At 33.7% G+C, this 15,507-nt stretch overlaps 1 protein-coding gene across 3 annotated transcripts; it reads left to right on the forward strand.

The window, feature by feature from the left end:
- The first annotated feature begins 753 nt into the window (after positions 1–753).
- LOC18586791 (uncharacterized) lies at positions 754–13,371 on the forward strand. 3 transcript variants are annotated; one of them, XM_018129363.2, is made up of 16 exons: positions 754–1,029; positions 1,749–2,316; positions 2,641–2,881; positions 4,217–4,494; positions 5,397–5,567; positions 5,721–6,500; positions 6,608–6,696; positions 7,547–7,609; positions 7,765–7,853; positions 7,983–8,021; positions 8,603–9,277; positions 9,542–9,616; positions 9,818–9,888; positions 9,978–10,035; positions 11,955–12,222; positions 12,474–13,371. In XM_018129363.2, exons 2-16 carry the CDS (start codon positions 1,898–1,900, stop codon positions 13,112–13,114), a joined length of 3,957 nt encoding a protein of 1,318 aa, XP_017984852.2. In that variant the 5' UTR covers positions 754–1,029; positions 1,749–1,897; the 3' UTR covers positions 13,115–13,371. The 3 variants fall into 3 exon arrangements, with proteins under 3 accessions (XP_017984852.2, XP_017984853.2, XP_007010410.3); XM_018129364.2 differs by having other exon boundaries at positions 754–1,008; XM_007010348.3 differs by having other exon boundaries at positions 754–956.
- Positions 13,372–15,507: the final 2,136 nt, after the last annotated feature.

Raw genomic sequence — 15,507 nt, forward strand, 5'->3', positions numbered from 1 at the left:
CGAGTAGCAGGCTTAAGGTATTCACTATTTGAACTTAATTATAAGTAATGATTTTTAATATTAAATTTTAATTATATATATGTTATTATTATATTTGTTTATAAATTTCTTATAATTAGTGTAATATTTACTAAAATTTGTTGATTGTTATAAATATGGCTTTAAAATTTAATTAAATTTTTATGAATTAATTTTAATTTATTAATTTAATTTTTATTAATAATATATCTAAAAATTAATTTTAATTAAGTATTTAATGAGTACGAGTATTTAACAATTAATGTTTAAAATATTCGATTATAAGTTTAAATAACAATTTCAAAATTTAATTGCATATTTATTAAAGTTAAATACCTATAAAAAAATCGACTTTAGATTATGATATTTAGAAAAAAAAGAGTGCCCTGCCATTACCATCCCTAGCTAAGAGTAATCGAATAGATAAGGGAAGCGACGGAAGAGTATTTTTTGTAAAGAACAATAGGGGATGAAGCTGCAAAAGTAAAAGTACAATTGAAAATATAATTAGTCAACGCAAGTCAATCATCACATCCACAGTAAAATTCCGAAGAAGCAGCCCAAAAACAAGTGCAAACATAAGGGAGAGTATATTCCCCATCCCAGTCAGGACACGACCCTCCCCAACTGATTAACGTTGAGACACCTGATAAACGGCCCTGATTTTAGAGTCACACACCCTCTTTTATCTTCAGCCCCTAAATTTCTGCGGGTCCCCCCCCTCCCCCCCCTTCTCTGTCTCTCTCCTTCGCACACAAGAATCTCCGCGAGGAGAAGACAGCTTCAAGGCCTTCTGATTCTCTCTCCTCTGTTAGAACTTTGTACTTTCTCTCTCTTAAAAACCCTATTTATTTTTTTAGTTTTGAACTTGTTTTTTTCCTCTCTCCCTCTCTCTGTCTGCTCTGAATTTCGACCTCTCGTGCGATCGATCAATGCCGGTACGTTTCGCTCGCCCTTCGTGTCTCGTGAACTGAAAAACTGCGTTTCCAGGTGGAATTTCGTTCGTTTTAGGTGATTTTCGCTCGAATTAGGGTTTCAAAGTTGCTTTTTACTTATGCAATCTTTACTTCTGCGTGTTTTTTTCCTCAAAATTTCGGATTTCATTGAATTTTGAAATTGCTTGGTTTATCTCAAATTAATAGAATTTGTAAGCCTTGTTTCTTTTTTCTTTTTTTTTTCCCTCGGGAACTTGTTTGAATTCCAGTGTTTTGTGTGCTCCAATGCTGTTTAGAGGTTAAATGATTCGGGGGCAGGGGTTTGGAGATAAAATGAAGTTGTTGGATGTTCTTTGTTGTGTAAATTGGGTTCCTTTTGCTTGCTCAGGAAGGGCGGAACAAATATCAACTTTCAGTTTCTTTTTCGTCTTGTTTTCATTCGGCGCGAGAAAACATGGAAAGTTAAAACAAATCACTGCATGGCTTTTTTTCTTTACTTGAGTTGATTGTTTCTTTTTGCGTTTTATGGAGATTAAAAAAGAAAGACGCTGAAATTCAGTTTCTAAATTTCGTTTCCTTAGCTACAAAAGGGAGAGTTAGTTTTGTTAGTTGTCACAGTTTGAGGTTCCATAGAGCTGTTTCTTAATTCATAAATCATAATATTACTGGCAGAATTTAATCTATTGCCATTTGTTTTGTTGAAATGTAGAATACATTGAAAATGTGGAGTTCAAAAGAAAGCCTCAATAGCTTATTATTATTCTATATGCTAATTCTAGCTCCTGGATTTTGTAGATATCCTGTTTTGATGCTTATTTAAAGATCTATGGATTCTCCTCTAATGGGAGTTGTTGCCTTGCTCATGGTTGCTTAGTTACTGAAACCAGTATTTAAAGAAGAAACTTCTTGTACGTATGATGAGTTGGTTCACTTGGGTTTGAAGAATGGTGGGAAATGTGAGAGTTGAGTTGAGCTCAGCTAGTCCGGATGAATTGTCTTTTCCAGGGAGCTATCCTAATGGGCAGAGGGGGAATTATCCTGGTGTCAGCTTTGATAGGTCTGGAAGCTTTCGGGAGGGTAATGAGAGCCGGATGTTTAGTCCTGGGACTAGTACATCTCGGGGTGGGTCAACATCAGCAGCTGATGTACCTCCATTATCACTATGGCTGACTTTGGATCCTATCACCATGGGGGATCAAAAATATACACGATCAGGTGAATTAAGGAAAGTTTTAGGAATTTCTTTTGGTAGTGCTGCAGAGGATAATTCATTTGGAGCTGCTCATATGAAGCCTCCTCCAGTGGCTACCGAGGAACTAAAACGGTTCAAATCAAGCATTTCAGAAACCTTTATGAGGGCCAGGTAGTATTAAAGTTGCTATTGCAATCTCTGTTAGCCATGAAACTATATCCTATTTTTTGCTTCTATATTCTTTAATTACCGGCATATGTTTAATTAGGTTTTAATTCTTTTGAGCTGTAAGGTACTTGAAGCTGGTAGATGTTATCCAAAATTAATCTCACTGCTAGCACATGCCCCCAAATACACACACCACACTTGTCTTACTTTCGTTGTTTCTATATAGGATTTACCTTGATGCAAATAACAATAACATTTTATGATTTAAAGATTTGTTATCATTTGAAAAGTTGTACTCAACTAAAGATGTGACATTTTTTGTATCAGGACTAGGGCAAAAAAGTTGGATGAATGCTTACAAAAGCTGAACAAGTATTTTGAAACTATAGGTTCAAAGAAGCAGCAACGTAATGAGATGTTAACAAATGAAAGATCAGGATCAAATTTGTTGAAGATGGGAATTCTGATGCAGCGAAACCCTTCAGATGTAGTGAGTCAAAGACTGGAGGACAGGACCAAGAACGTTGTTATGAATAAGAGAGTTCGCTCTTCTATGGCAGAATTGCGGGTTTGTATAATATTTTGAGATTGTTATTTATGTCTATCCAATAAATTTTCTTAGTTGCTGCTGTGGAGAAAATGCTGTTAAATTCACTTGTTCTCTTTTACATTTTTTTTTTACTTTTTTTTCCCTGGAAAAAATTGGATTTCACTTAGACAAAAGAGATTATATAATCAACCAAAGATCCAATAAAAGGAGAACAAGACGGCCAAAGATTAATGATCCAAACTGAGCAAACGAAATCTTACAAGCAGAAAATGACTTTCTGCAATGGACTTATGAAATCAAAGGTAACAGACTGAAGATACCCCCTGGCGCAATTCCACCATGCTTGAAGAAAGCTTGTTCTGTTCATCCTAATTTCTGCTAGATGGTCAACCATGCAGTTAACTTCCCTGCCAGTACTAGAAGTCTCAATCATACCTATCTGAACCAGTAGAGGATCTTTCTCGTTAAACAGGTTTTTTAATCTCTAAGGTCTTTCAGTACTTATTAAGCCAACTGATTGCTTCTTTAGAAATTGATTCAATGATAAGACACTTATTCCCACTCAACCAGCATTGATTAAGATGCTGAGAGCAAATTTGACTGAATGAGCTTCAGCTGAAGTCAAATTTCTAGCCTTGATGGATCCAAATCAAACAGCTAAAAAGCTGCCTTTATCATCCTGCAACACTCCACCCTATGTAGCTTTTGCGATCTTGTCTCATATACATCAACTTTATAAAAACACTTAAGAAGATTTTTTTCTTCTTGCTGTGCAATTTGAAATTGTTTTCGTTTTCTACATTTTTAGATACAGAGAGTATTGTTTAATTTCACTCTTCATTGGTATTGAATGTTAAGCAGAAAAAAATTATGTGCAACTTGGAGACCTTTCTCTGTAGGATGATGTTAGAATCTGATTATAGGATTCTTTGTAGTTTTATTTTGTTTTTCACTCTGACTAGTAATGAAGCAAACCTAAGTTATGCCAACTCATAGCAGGAAAGAAACCTTAATAAAAGACAAGGTTAAGCCAGGAAGGAAGGAGTAACACAAGAATCATGTGATCTGAAATATCTAATGTCTCTCTCCTTCTCAGAATTCCCCTTTTGATTAAAAAATTAAGTACGAAGTTTTTAGACTATGTTTAATGACTGAGGTAATATATTCCTTGAGTAAATTTTTGAATAATATGGAGGTTTCTTTCATGTTTTCTGTGAAATTTGCATGGTGTCTGTTGATGAGACATTCTGTTACCATACTACTGCTTTCAGTGTATCATAAATACACATATATTGTTAACTGTGTTACATAAGTATCAAGATTTCTTACCCTTTTTGTTTTTAACTATTAAAGGCTGAAGGTCGAAGTAATATGCCTGCAAGGCAACCTCTAGTGATGGGAAAAGATAAGGATATGCCCAAGGATAATGGTGAAAGTTCTGATCTTGTTGAAGAAAAGATTCGTCGATTGCCAACTGGAGGGGAAGGGTGGGACAAGAAAATGAAAAGAAAACGTTCTATAGGCACTGTCTTTACCCGACCCATGGATAGCGATGGAGAACTTAAACGGGCTATGCATCACAAGCTTAACAATGAACCTGGCCTACAATCATCTGATACTCAAGGTTTCAGGTAACTGCTCTTTTAACAGCGTATGAATATTTGTATTTGGTGACCAAAAAAGAAATAAATCCATTGTAGTGTTTTTCCTAAAAACTATTTTGCACAATATGCATGTATAAGACTTGTTTATGTTTATGCATATGTCTTTGGATTATGTAAGCATGGATGAAAGCATTATTTGTAAAGATTATAGGTGGTTAAAGTAGGGAGATGTCCCTCTTGCACTAAGGTCTTTGATTTGTGAAACCTGATCTGAAGATTACCTGTAGCTATATGGGATTTTGTTTTTTAGAACCTTTTCTTGTGATGGTTGGTGTTACAATATGAGTGCCCAAAGAAGACCATGTAATTCTCTAATGCTTGTGCTAATTTTTTTTATATATTGTTATGGTGATCTTTTGAAAGAGTATTGTCATAAAATATATTGCCAATATGAAGACCAACTATGAAACTCTTTCCTTGTCACAGAAGTGGTAAGATAGATAAAAAAAAAAGAAAAATCACGATTGTGATACAAGCAATTTACATTAGTGGAGTGGTAGCCAACCAAAGAAGGTGCAATCATAAGGCAGAACTACAGCAGTGCCACAAAGAAATTCGGTTTGTGCACCATGCAAGTTCTTCTATATTATTAGAGATGACCATCCTGCTCAGTCCTAAATCATTTTGCCCTTGTTTAAAAGTGTTGGTTTACTTGTGTATTTTGCCATTGTGTGGAACTTACTGTTGGAAGAAAGCTCTAGAATACACTATCTGTTTGTGATGGCTGGTCTGTAAAGTTGCTTCTTCTGGCCATGATTATTTTCTTCTCTACTGGTGATAATCATATTATTCAAGCCATATCCTAGTCTTGCTTATCAAATTTGTTTTAGACTGGAAATTAGTTGGTTAATGGAACATATTTCCTGCAGATCAGGATTATCTAATGGTACAAATGGCATTAACAAGTTTGATGGTACTTCACTGGCTGCTAATTCAAGTGTCCGTGGGATGTCCAGGAATGATGTTGAAAAGCTTTCTCTTTCAAGGGACTTTGTGGCTGGATCAACTAAGGAGAGAATTTTAGCAAAAGGAAACAATAAGTATGTATGCAGTATGTAGAATCAGGTTATTGGTGGTTAATAGTGCGGTGTTCAATGTGACAAGTTGTTTTGATGGAAGTCTCTTCCAACTGTCTGTTGTGAGAACTTTGTACTAATATATGTACATTTCTAATATGTAACTTTGTTATCCAGGTTGAATATTCGTGAGGATAACCATTTAGTCAGTAATATACCAGTGACAAAAGGAAAAGCTTCCAGGGGACCTAGGTCTGGCCCTGTAGTGGCAGCAAACTCATCTCCGAATTTCCCTCGTTCATCTGGGGCACTTGATGGCTGGGAACAGTCTCCAAGTGCAAACAAAGTTCATTCAGTTGGTGGGGCTAACAATCGTAAACGTCCTTTGCCTAGTGGATCATCTTCTCCTCCCATGGCTCAATGGGGAGGTCAAAGACCCCAGAAAATATCTCGCACAAGGAGAACAAATCTGGTGTCTCCTGTATCAAACCTTGATGAGCTGCAAGTATCATCAGAAGGATGTCTTCCTGATTTAGGTTCTAAAGTAACGTCTGTTGGGACTACCGAATTGATTCTTGCCAAGGGCATGGTGAATGGCGCCCAACAACTTAAAATAAAACATGAAAATGTTTCATCTTCTGCCAGATTATCTGAAAGTGAAGAATCTGCTGCTGGTGAAAATCGTGAAAGTAGATTGAAAGACAAAGCTATGGGTAGCAATGAAGTGGAGGAAAGAACTATGAATGCTGTTCAGAATATTGGCTCTTCTGTGTTACTTACAAAGGAGAACAAAATGCCCGAGGAAGAAAGTGGAGATGGTGTACGGAGACAAGGAAGGAGTGGTAGAGGCTCATCAAATTCTAGGACTAGCTTTTCACCTATGATGGAGAAATTGGAAAATCCAACCTCAACCAAGCCACTTAAAATTACTAGGCATGGTTCTGATAAGAGCGGAAGGTGTTGTATACCTTTCTTTTGCTGTGCAATGATAGTTCTGTTTTTTTTTTTACCTGAATGTATTGTTAAGCTTTTATCTATAATGCATTGATTTTTCATTTTTGCAGTAAGTCAGGGCGTCCCCCTTTGAAGAAACTGTCAGATCGCAAGCTTACTCGTCTTGGGCTTACACCAACTGGTTCACCAGATCTCTGTGGTATTTCTCAAATTAGTAATTATATTTTTGAAGTTAATTTTTGTTCTCCATGTTTTACTAACAATGCTTTAGGTTCTCCTTTTTTTGGATAGAGATGTGATAAAATGAAGCACCGAATGGTAAAGCTGATAATCATGGCAAGAAGGTTGTGTTTGTCATAGTGATGTAGAACAAATAACCCAAACAATTAACACTCAAGAACAATCTGAACAATCTGAAAACATTTAGCTCTAATTGCCAGTAACACTTTATTAATTAAACATCACCTGGTGACATCTTTATTTACTGACATGATAGGTTTGGTCTCCAAGGTTCCAGCTCGTCATTGTATCCTATTGCTGCTAGTTGGTTCCTTGTATACAAATGGAAAAATCCTATTATTTTCTGAGAATTCACAATTGAAAAAGCTATCAAATGTGGTCTAGCTACTATGGCTAAAAAATCACTATGGTGATGAATCATTTGCTTTTACAATTATGAAAAGGTTCAACTTTATTTGGATGAAGATAATATCTCTTTGAATTTTTTAACAAATAAAACCACTTTTCATCAATGCACACTACATTAAAAATGTCAATAAAAAAAGTATTTGAAAGTGCAAATATAACTTCTATGAAAATGAAAATAGGAAACAGGAAACAAGAATGATGCCAAACAGCACCTTTGATTTTAAAATTGGATTTTTCAATTCAGATTTGAGATTATTTTCTTGTAAACTTTTTGAGATTATTTCTTCTACATCAGAGCTCTTGTGTGCGTACTTTATTTCTTGTTGCTGCTTGTTCTTAGAAAGGGAAAAAAAGGAGGAGAATGCTATGCTTTACTGAACATGATTAATTTGATCTTTTAGGGGAATCAGATGATGATCGAGAAGAACTTTTGGCAGCTGCAAATTTTTCCTGCAATGCTAGCTGTATGTGGTTGATCTCAATCCTTTTTTTTAACTCTTTTGAAAAAAAAAAAAAAAAACAATAAAGAGTATTTTGGTCTAATGTTTGTCAGTGTCTGAGTGTGTCTTCCCCACCATTTACAAATGGTTTTGTTGGTAACGAGCTTTGGCTCTTGCAGATCTTAAATGTTCTAGCTCATTCTGGAAGCAAATGGAACCGATATTTGTGCCTATAAGCTTAGAGGATAGCTCTCACTTGAAGCAAGAGGTGATAACCTTAATCCACTACTGTAAAGATAATTTTAGATATACTTTACCTTTATTTATACAATTTGTTAAGATGGTTACTTACAGATTATCCTTAATTTATTATTGCTTTATTTCTTATTTGGGTCAGTTGAGGTCAACAGAGGATCATCACAACAGCTTAACCCAGGTGTGTGGCGATGGCATTATTTTTTAGGAATGCCTGATGTAAATATTTTAATGTGATATTATCATTTGGTTGTCACTTGTCTCTTCTGCTATTCTTGTCACCTATTTTTCCATCTTAAATTTTCGTATTAATTGATTGAATTTCCATTTTAGTTATTCTGGCTCTGACTGAAAAGGCATCTCTCCTAGCTTTTTTTTAGCAGTGTTTGGAAGTAAAAGAAAAGCTAGTTGTATTACAATATGTCTGATTTTCTTTAATGTGCTGATAAATTCATGTCTATTAGCATTTTGTGAGGGCTAGGGTGGTTTTTTGTATGTTTATTATTATTCTTTCTGCACGTTGGGGGGTGGATGCTTAGTCCTAGTTATTGACCTAAAATCTTTAATTTCCTTCGAAGCAAAGAGTTCTTGTATTTTACTGATTCATCCTTGCCTTATTCTGGGAATAATAGCTTGGTTTATTCTTTTGGTCTTACCATTAATCCAGAAACCATAATTGAAATGAGAATAGAGACACAACAGTTATTAAGTTTTTTATATGTTTCATGGTTCTTCATGCTTAAAGTTGTACTTTTCTCTCAGGGTGATAGTTTGCATGAAGAAGATGTTTTGTCACAAACTTCTCTTTCTGGAGAAACAGCGAGATCCCTTCAAGATCAAAATTATTCAAAGGAGTCAGCTAGAACTGTTGATTTTGTTGATCAAGTTGAGGAGATTGTTTCTTTTTCTGAAAGATCCAATGCAGGAGGGAAACAAATTAGTCCGTTGTACCAAAGAGTATTATCAGCTCTAATAGTGGAAGATAAAACTGCAGAATTTGAAGAAAATGGTAGATGGAGCAATGCATTTTTCCAGCATCATAGGGAGGATTTGCCTGGTGGCACTTGTCTCCCTACCAAGGTTGAGGCCGGAAAGGGTCTATGGGTTGAGGCTGCACATGAGTCCATGTTGAGTCCTCAAGCTCAAAAACATAGTATTGGTGACAACTTTCCCTGTAATGGGTTTACTACATTTAGTAGTGCTGCAAGCTACCATCCTCAACTGCAAAATGATGATTTACTCCCAGATGGCTGTGGGTTTTCAAATTCAGATAGGGGAATGTTAAGTGAAGTTTCAAAAAATGGTAGTGGTGGACCACTCTCCATACATATAATTAGTTCTGGAATTTCTTCTCCTGATTGTCAATATGGACAAATGTCTTTAGAGGACAAACTCATCCTGGAGCTGCTGAATATTGGCATATGTGTTGAATCAGTGGTAAGATTGTTTTTGAATAAGCAATGATGTGGATGGAAGCAATATTTTCCACATTGAGAAAATGTTTTTTATTCGAATTTCCTCGTGCCTTCTTTTAATTTATCATATTTTACAGTAGATATTTTGTTTGCTTTTCACTTGATGAGAATTTTAACTATCTCTACTGTCTTGTTAAGGACATCCAATAATCTCTAGCTCTTCTGTCAAAATGAACTTTTGTTTAACATATATTATGTATTTTTTTTTATTGGTGCTTCGTAACAGCCTGATCTGGCAGATGGAGAGGATGAAATAATTGACCAAGATATTGTTGAACTACAAAAGAGGCTAAATCAACAGGTTATCTTCCCAGCCTTCCTTAAGCAGAATTTATAGAAAGGCAAATCTGAATACCTTTCTTCCATAGAAGAATGTTCTTGTCATCTGCTTTTGAACAATATTGAGTGATTGTTTCTTTTTAGGATAATTGTTTTTTTTCTGACTCTTTATCATACTTGCAAACTGATTTTTTTTTTCTATTCATGCTTTATTGATCTATAGGCTGATAAAAAGAAGAAATACTTCAATAAAATAATTAATGCAGTTGAGGAGGTCAAGAAGAATGAGGGACGGTAAGGCCTTTTAGCTTTCTGAATGATTAAGAACATCAGCTATGGTTTTGGATTTTCCTGAAGATTAAAATATTATTATTAATCTGCAGGAACCTGGAGCAGCTTGCAATGGACAGACTTGTGGAGATTGCTTACAAAAAGCGGCTGGTAATCTCCTCCTCCTCCCGCCCCTGTTTTGTTCAATTTAAGACTGATATTTTTGGTGTATTTTATATTGAACATTTCATTACTGTGAAATCCTTAGGATGCTTGAGTGGGCGTTGAAAAGGTCAATGGTGGATTTTTTTAACTACTACTAATTAGGAATCCATAGATTTTAGGATGAGAATATGTACCAAAAAAGAAAACGATTTTAGGATGACAAGCCAATGTAGGACAAATAATCTCCAATCAAATTAATGAAGAAATTAATCTCAAATCTAAATGTAAAACTCAAGTTTCTAATCACAATATCAAAAATTGATGTAGAACAACCATTTTCGATGAGCAATAATTTGAAAATCACAATGAAAATTGTCCAAAATCTCAATAATCTAAATGTCTAATTCTCAAAATACCAATATCTCATCAACCAAAAGCTAACATATATATTTATGCCTAAAACTTGGACCCTAATAGAAACCCAACATACCAAGTATAACCTTCATGCCCTAATACTCGGGAAAAAAGTAAAATAATTAATATAAAATAACCCAAATAATTTACAGTATCCAAGATATATAGTATAAAAATTACACTTAATGCCATAAAATATGACAAAGAAACAAAGGGAAATTGTGGATAATTTAATACTTAAATTAGCTTCTTTCCATTTTGCATCAGAAGGACCTTGTTCTGTAATCTATATGTAGGTACTCTCTGATTTTAACTGTTTCCATAATCATGTTTGCAACCATGCACAATTGGATGTAAATTTAATCATGATGTTCAAAAGAAAAGAAAATTAAGTATTTATGTTGGGGCTAGCTGAAGAAAATTGAAAGAGTTTTTTTGTTTTAAAAGTCATGAACAAAGTGTACTTTAATAAAGTATAGTGGAAGTGATGTAGATGGAGGGCATGAGGCAGAAAGTATGGATTCAAGGTAAAATTAGAGGGGAAGCAGGGGAAATAGAAGGAACTAGGGAGAAATAAGGAGCTCAGAAGCAAGAATTTACTTAGAATCGAGGACTAATCTCAATCTCAATAATTCATAAGCCAATGCCTCTACAAGCTGAAACAACATAGGTATTTATAAAATTTAAATTATAATAAACGCATTAAAAAAAGCACAACTTAGTAATTTAAATAAATTGTAAACAATTTTAATTCTTCATTAAGCATTTCTTTATCCTGTATGAGGAACTTTTGTACCATTCTAATCTACATACATTGCACTTTGTATAGAATATGATTAAATGTTTTAGTTTGAATATTTCTAGAAAGTGGGAGTTCTAACAGACTTGTCTTATTATTTGACCTTTCCATTGTATATACTCTAAATTTTAGTGTAGACCTGTTGTGAAATTAATGAGGCTCCTTTTAATTGATTCTGTTTTACTTTTTGTTCCCTCAAAAGTTTCTAAAAGAGTGAAACCAAATAATAGAAAACCAAATCCTAGTTGAGTAAATGAACAAATAGCTATATTATAACACATATTCAAACATAATTCTTCCATGATATATAAAATCATGCATTTTATTATTTGCAGAAGTTAATTTTTTTAATTATGATAAAATATTATTTTGCCTTTTTGTATCCTAGCTTGCTTTTTATTCTATTACTTCTGGAAGCAAAAAAACATGTAGCAAACATAACAATCAAACAGAACATAAGGGTTTTTAATAAATGATGTTTTACCAAAATCACAAACACAGATGAATTTCATTTAGTTATATTTTTTGTATGTAGGGTTTAATTACATAAATTAGATTTTGTTTTTATTTTTAGTTTTCCATCTTTATATTTTATTTTTATAGTTTTCCTTTCACCATACTTAATCCAACTTTTTGGCAATTACTGTCTAAATTATATAATAGATTTAGCTTTTCTGACTGTAAGATGGCTTTCTTTTTTGAAACATAACAGGCCACACGAGCGAGTTGTGCTTCGAAAAGTGGTATTACTAAAGTTTCAAAACAAGTTGCCCTGGCTTTTATTAAGAGGACTCTTGCCAGATGCCAGAAATTTGAAGAAACTGGAAAAAGTTGCTTTACTGAGCCTGCATATCGAGATGTCATTTTTTCTGCACCTCCACGGGGAATTGATTCTGAATCTGTAAAAGGCTTTGGCTCAGTTGTTGCTGCAAGTATGCAACCTGAAAATAATAACAGTCACATGGAGCCTGGGGGCCCAGGTTTGTCATTTTTTCTACCTTCTATTAACATTCATGGGTTATTGGTGATAATGTTTCCTTACTGTGTAATTTTTGCATTTCTAAATAATTTGGTGCTCTAAGTCTGCTAGTCAATAAAGATGAAGTGAAGTTAAATATAATTTCTGTTTTCAACAGATTTTCTTCTCTGAACACTTTTAGTGATTTGAGTTTTTGTTTCTAAAAGTTTGCATCTTAACCGTATTTGATGAATTGGTGTTATACTTCTGCAGACCCTCTCGCTAGTAGGGTTGAGCGGCTCCACAATGATAAAATTGGCGGGGCTCCTTTTGATGGCTTCGGAACTCTTACAGATCCCTCTCACCAGGAGTTTGCCAAGACTAGACCAATATTGAACAGATGGAAGAAGAAGGATGTGCTGCTTAATGATGTTAGTGGTAGTGCTTCCTTGAGAGCTGCATCAGCTCTTGACAACACTGTGTTGGGTGGAGCAAAGGGGAAGAGAAGTGAACGAGAGAGAGATAAAGATATAAAAGTTTCTAGTGGCAAAGCTGGTCGTGCATCAATTGGTAATCTTAAGGGAGAGCGTAAAACAAAATCAAAGCCTAAACAGAAGACAGCTCAGTTGTCGACCTCTGGCAATGGATTTAGCAACAAGTTAACAGAGACAACTCGTCCGACTGGCAATAAGAAAAGAGTTGGGTTGATGTCCCATGATAACGTGCCTCAAGATTCATTTCAAGAAATGAAGGAACAGCTAGACTTGCAGCTCCCTGAATTTGGCTCGATAGAAGAACTAGGTGTGGCCAATCAAGATCTGGATACATGGTTGAACATTGAAGAGGATGGTTTACAGGACCATGACTTAATGGGTCTTCAAATACCTATGGATGACCTGTCAGATATATTATGAATACTGCATTCTGTACATTCCATGAATTATTCAACTGTTCAGATAACAATGATGGTGCTGTTGTCAAGGGAAAAACTGAAAACATAAGTTATGCCTCTAATGAATTGGCAATTGTAATTACGTCTCCATTCTTTGTATACTTCTCTGAAGAAGTTGTTTAGGGACAAGAAATCCTAGTTCTTCATGTCAGTGTGACAAATTTTCCCCTTGTAACAATCTACAACATTTTTGAAGAGCCTATCTATTCATTCTGTTCATTCTTTGTTCTTCAAGCCTTGCTGAGTCTCTCAGCACTACCACCCTTTTTAATGCTTATTGGGTTGTTTTAGTGTAAACCACTTTCTTATTTTCTCAGACAACTTCGAGGCCTAATGCTGCACTCGATGCTCTACATTACCCATTGAGTTACGATATCATCAGCATTTTATGCATTGCAGGTGTTTGATTGTTATTTATTTCTTGGGTAATTGGATTCTTCAAATTTTACAGTAACTTTGATGAGTTCAACAGATTATAGGGTGATGATGCACCACAAGGTTGCTGCTGTCATCTTGACTAGAGACTGATTTTATATTGGTACATAGCTCAGCTACATGTAAATTGTACTCAGCCATCGAAGGACTGCTCCACTGGGATATTGCGCCAAGTGTTGAAATGTAGAAGAATCCCTACCAAGATTCATTAAGGAGCCTAAGCACCCAGCTTCATTCATACCATACCAAAAATGGATCTACAAGTTAGGTACGGAAATGAAAAAGTACTAGGCACCCATTTTTTCCTAAACAGTCATATCATGATATCAAATAATGCATAGCATAGATCATGTTGTCCTAAGTAAAAATAATAATAAAATGCACTGTCACTAATAGAAAATAGAATAAGGTGAAGTAGTTTCATTGAGAACATTTTATAGTGTAATTCTTTAAGCAAAGCTGATACCATAATTGTTTCGATTAAGTTGTATGAGCATATACTATAATTCTATAAATAAAATTTAAAACGAATGCACTTTTCATTTGTTCCTTGAAAGCCTATTGCTTTACTAATATAGGGAAATGTTTAGTGTGAGAAAAAAAATGCGTAATGTTAGTAATCAGATTTTAATTTCTTGTATCAAATAGTTGGACGGATAAATAGGGGTGAGTAAAATTAGACTGAACCAATGACTTAATTCAACTGAATGCAATTTGGGTAAAACGACGAGGTTTGATTGGTCTATTGAATCTATTGATCCAAAAAATTTGATCTCGTTGGTTTATTTGATCGGTTCTCGATCTTAAAATTTTTGAATCGAACCGATTAAAAGATCAAACTAATATTATATATTTTAAATTTATATAAAATATATTTTGCTAGTACTAAATTAATGAAGTGCGATGGTTGATTGTCTTATGTTAGATGATCTTATTTTGTGGATGCTAATTTATTTTTTTATTATGTTGAATCTTTAATGTTAGAACTTAGAGGTTAAAATTCTTGAATGTTAATTTGATGGATTATCTGAAAGGACATAATTATGTGAGTGAAAGGACAAATGTTATGTTTTTTAATTTTTTATGTTTAAATTATTTGTATATTTTATAATTATAAATGAAGTTTATAAATTTCAATGTTATAATTTGAAAAAGACAGAAGTGACAAAATTTCAATTCTTTGGCTCCGAAAGCCAACTGACCGAACCAATTCGATGTTTTGTCAATTCAATCCTCTTTTAAGCTTGGTTGATTTGCTAAAAAAGTTTGATCTATTTGATCTTTAGATGTGATGGACTGAACCGACCATTTGCTTACCCTTAATGATAATATAGTATAATTTTATATTATATTAATTATTAATTCCAATAATCAATAATATTATTAAATATTATTATCTAAAAAAATTGATAATATTATCAAATATAATCTTTAAATTATATTATTTAGAGTTGTGAACGCATTATAGAATTTAATATTGAATAATTTAATATTATTGTTTAATCGAATATTTAATATTACTTAATCATATTGAATAGAGGTAATTAAATAATATAATTTTATACTATATTATTCAATGTAATTTTAATATTGTATTCTTTATAAATACATTATAAAATTTAATAAAATTTTAAATTAATTAATCAAGTATTTAGTACTAAATAAAGTAATTGTTAGGAAGATAAGCTTAAACTAAAGTAATCAAGAGAGGAATGAATGATTATAAATTAAAAATTCCCCTTTCTTCAAAGATCTTTGAAATTGTAGGAGAAATGAAGCAAAAATAAAGTATGAGCTAAATAATCAAAAAGAATACTCAGCTGGATTTTTATTAGGGTTCGACTTTTCAATGTCTATGTCTTTTTTCTTAATATCATAAGGAATTCAAATCCACTATCAATCTTTCATTTTCAAAAAGGC

Source organism: Theobroma cacao, chromosome 10 (assembly GCF_053813885.1).
Source record: "Theobroma cacao isolate CCN51 chromosome 10, ASM5381388v1, whole genome shotgun sequence".
Classification (NCBI taxonomy): domain Eukaryota; kingdom Viridiplantae; phylum Streptophyta; class Magnoliopsida; order Malvales; family Malvaceae; genus Theobroma; species Theobroma cacao.

Bases quoted from the DNA above. Each gene is read 5' to 3' on its own strand.
- LOC18586791 (XM_018129363.2), top strand. From the start codon at position 1,898: ATGGTGGGAAATGTGAGAGTTGAGTTGAGCTCAGCTAGTCCGGATGAA. The intron at 4,495-5,396 runs GTAACTGCTCTT...TATTTCCTGCAG, and splicing joins TCTGATACTCAAGGTTTCAG to ATCAGGATTATCTAATGGTA. The intron at 5,568-5,720 runs GTATGTATGCAG...TTTGTTATCCAG, and splicing joins TTAGCAAAAGGAAACAATAA to GTTGAATATTCGTGAGGATA.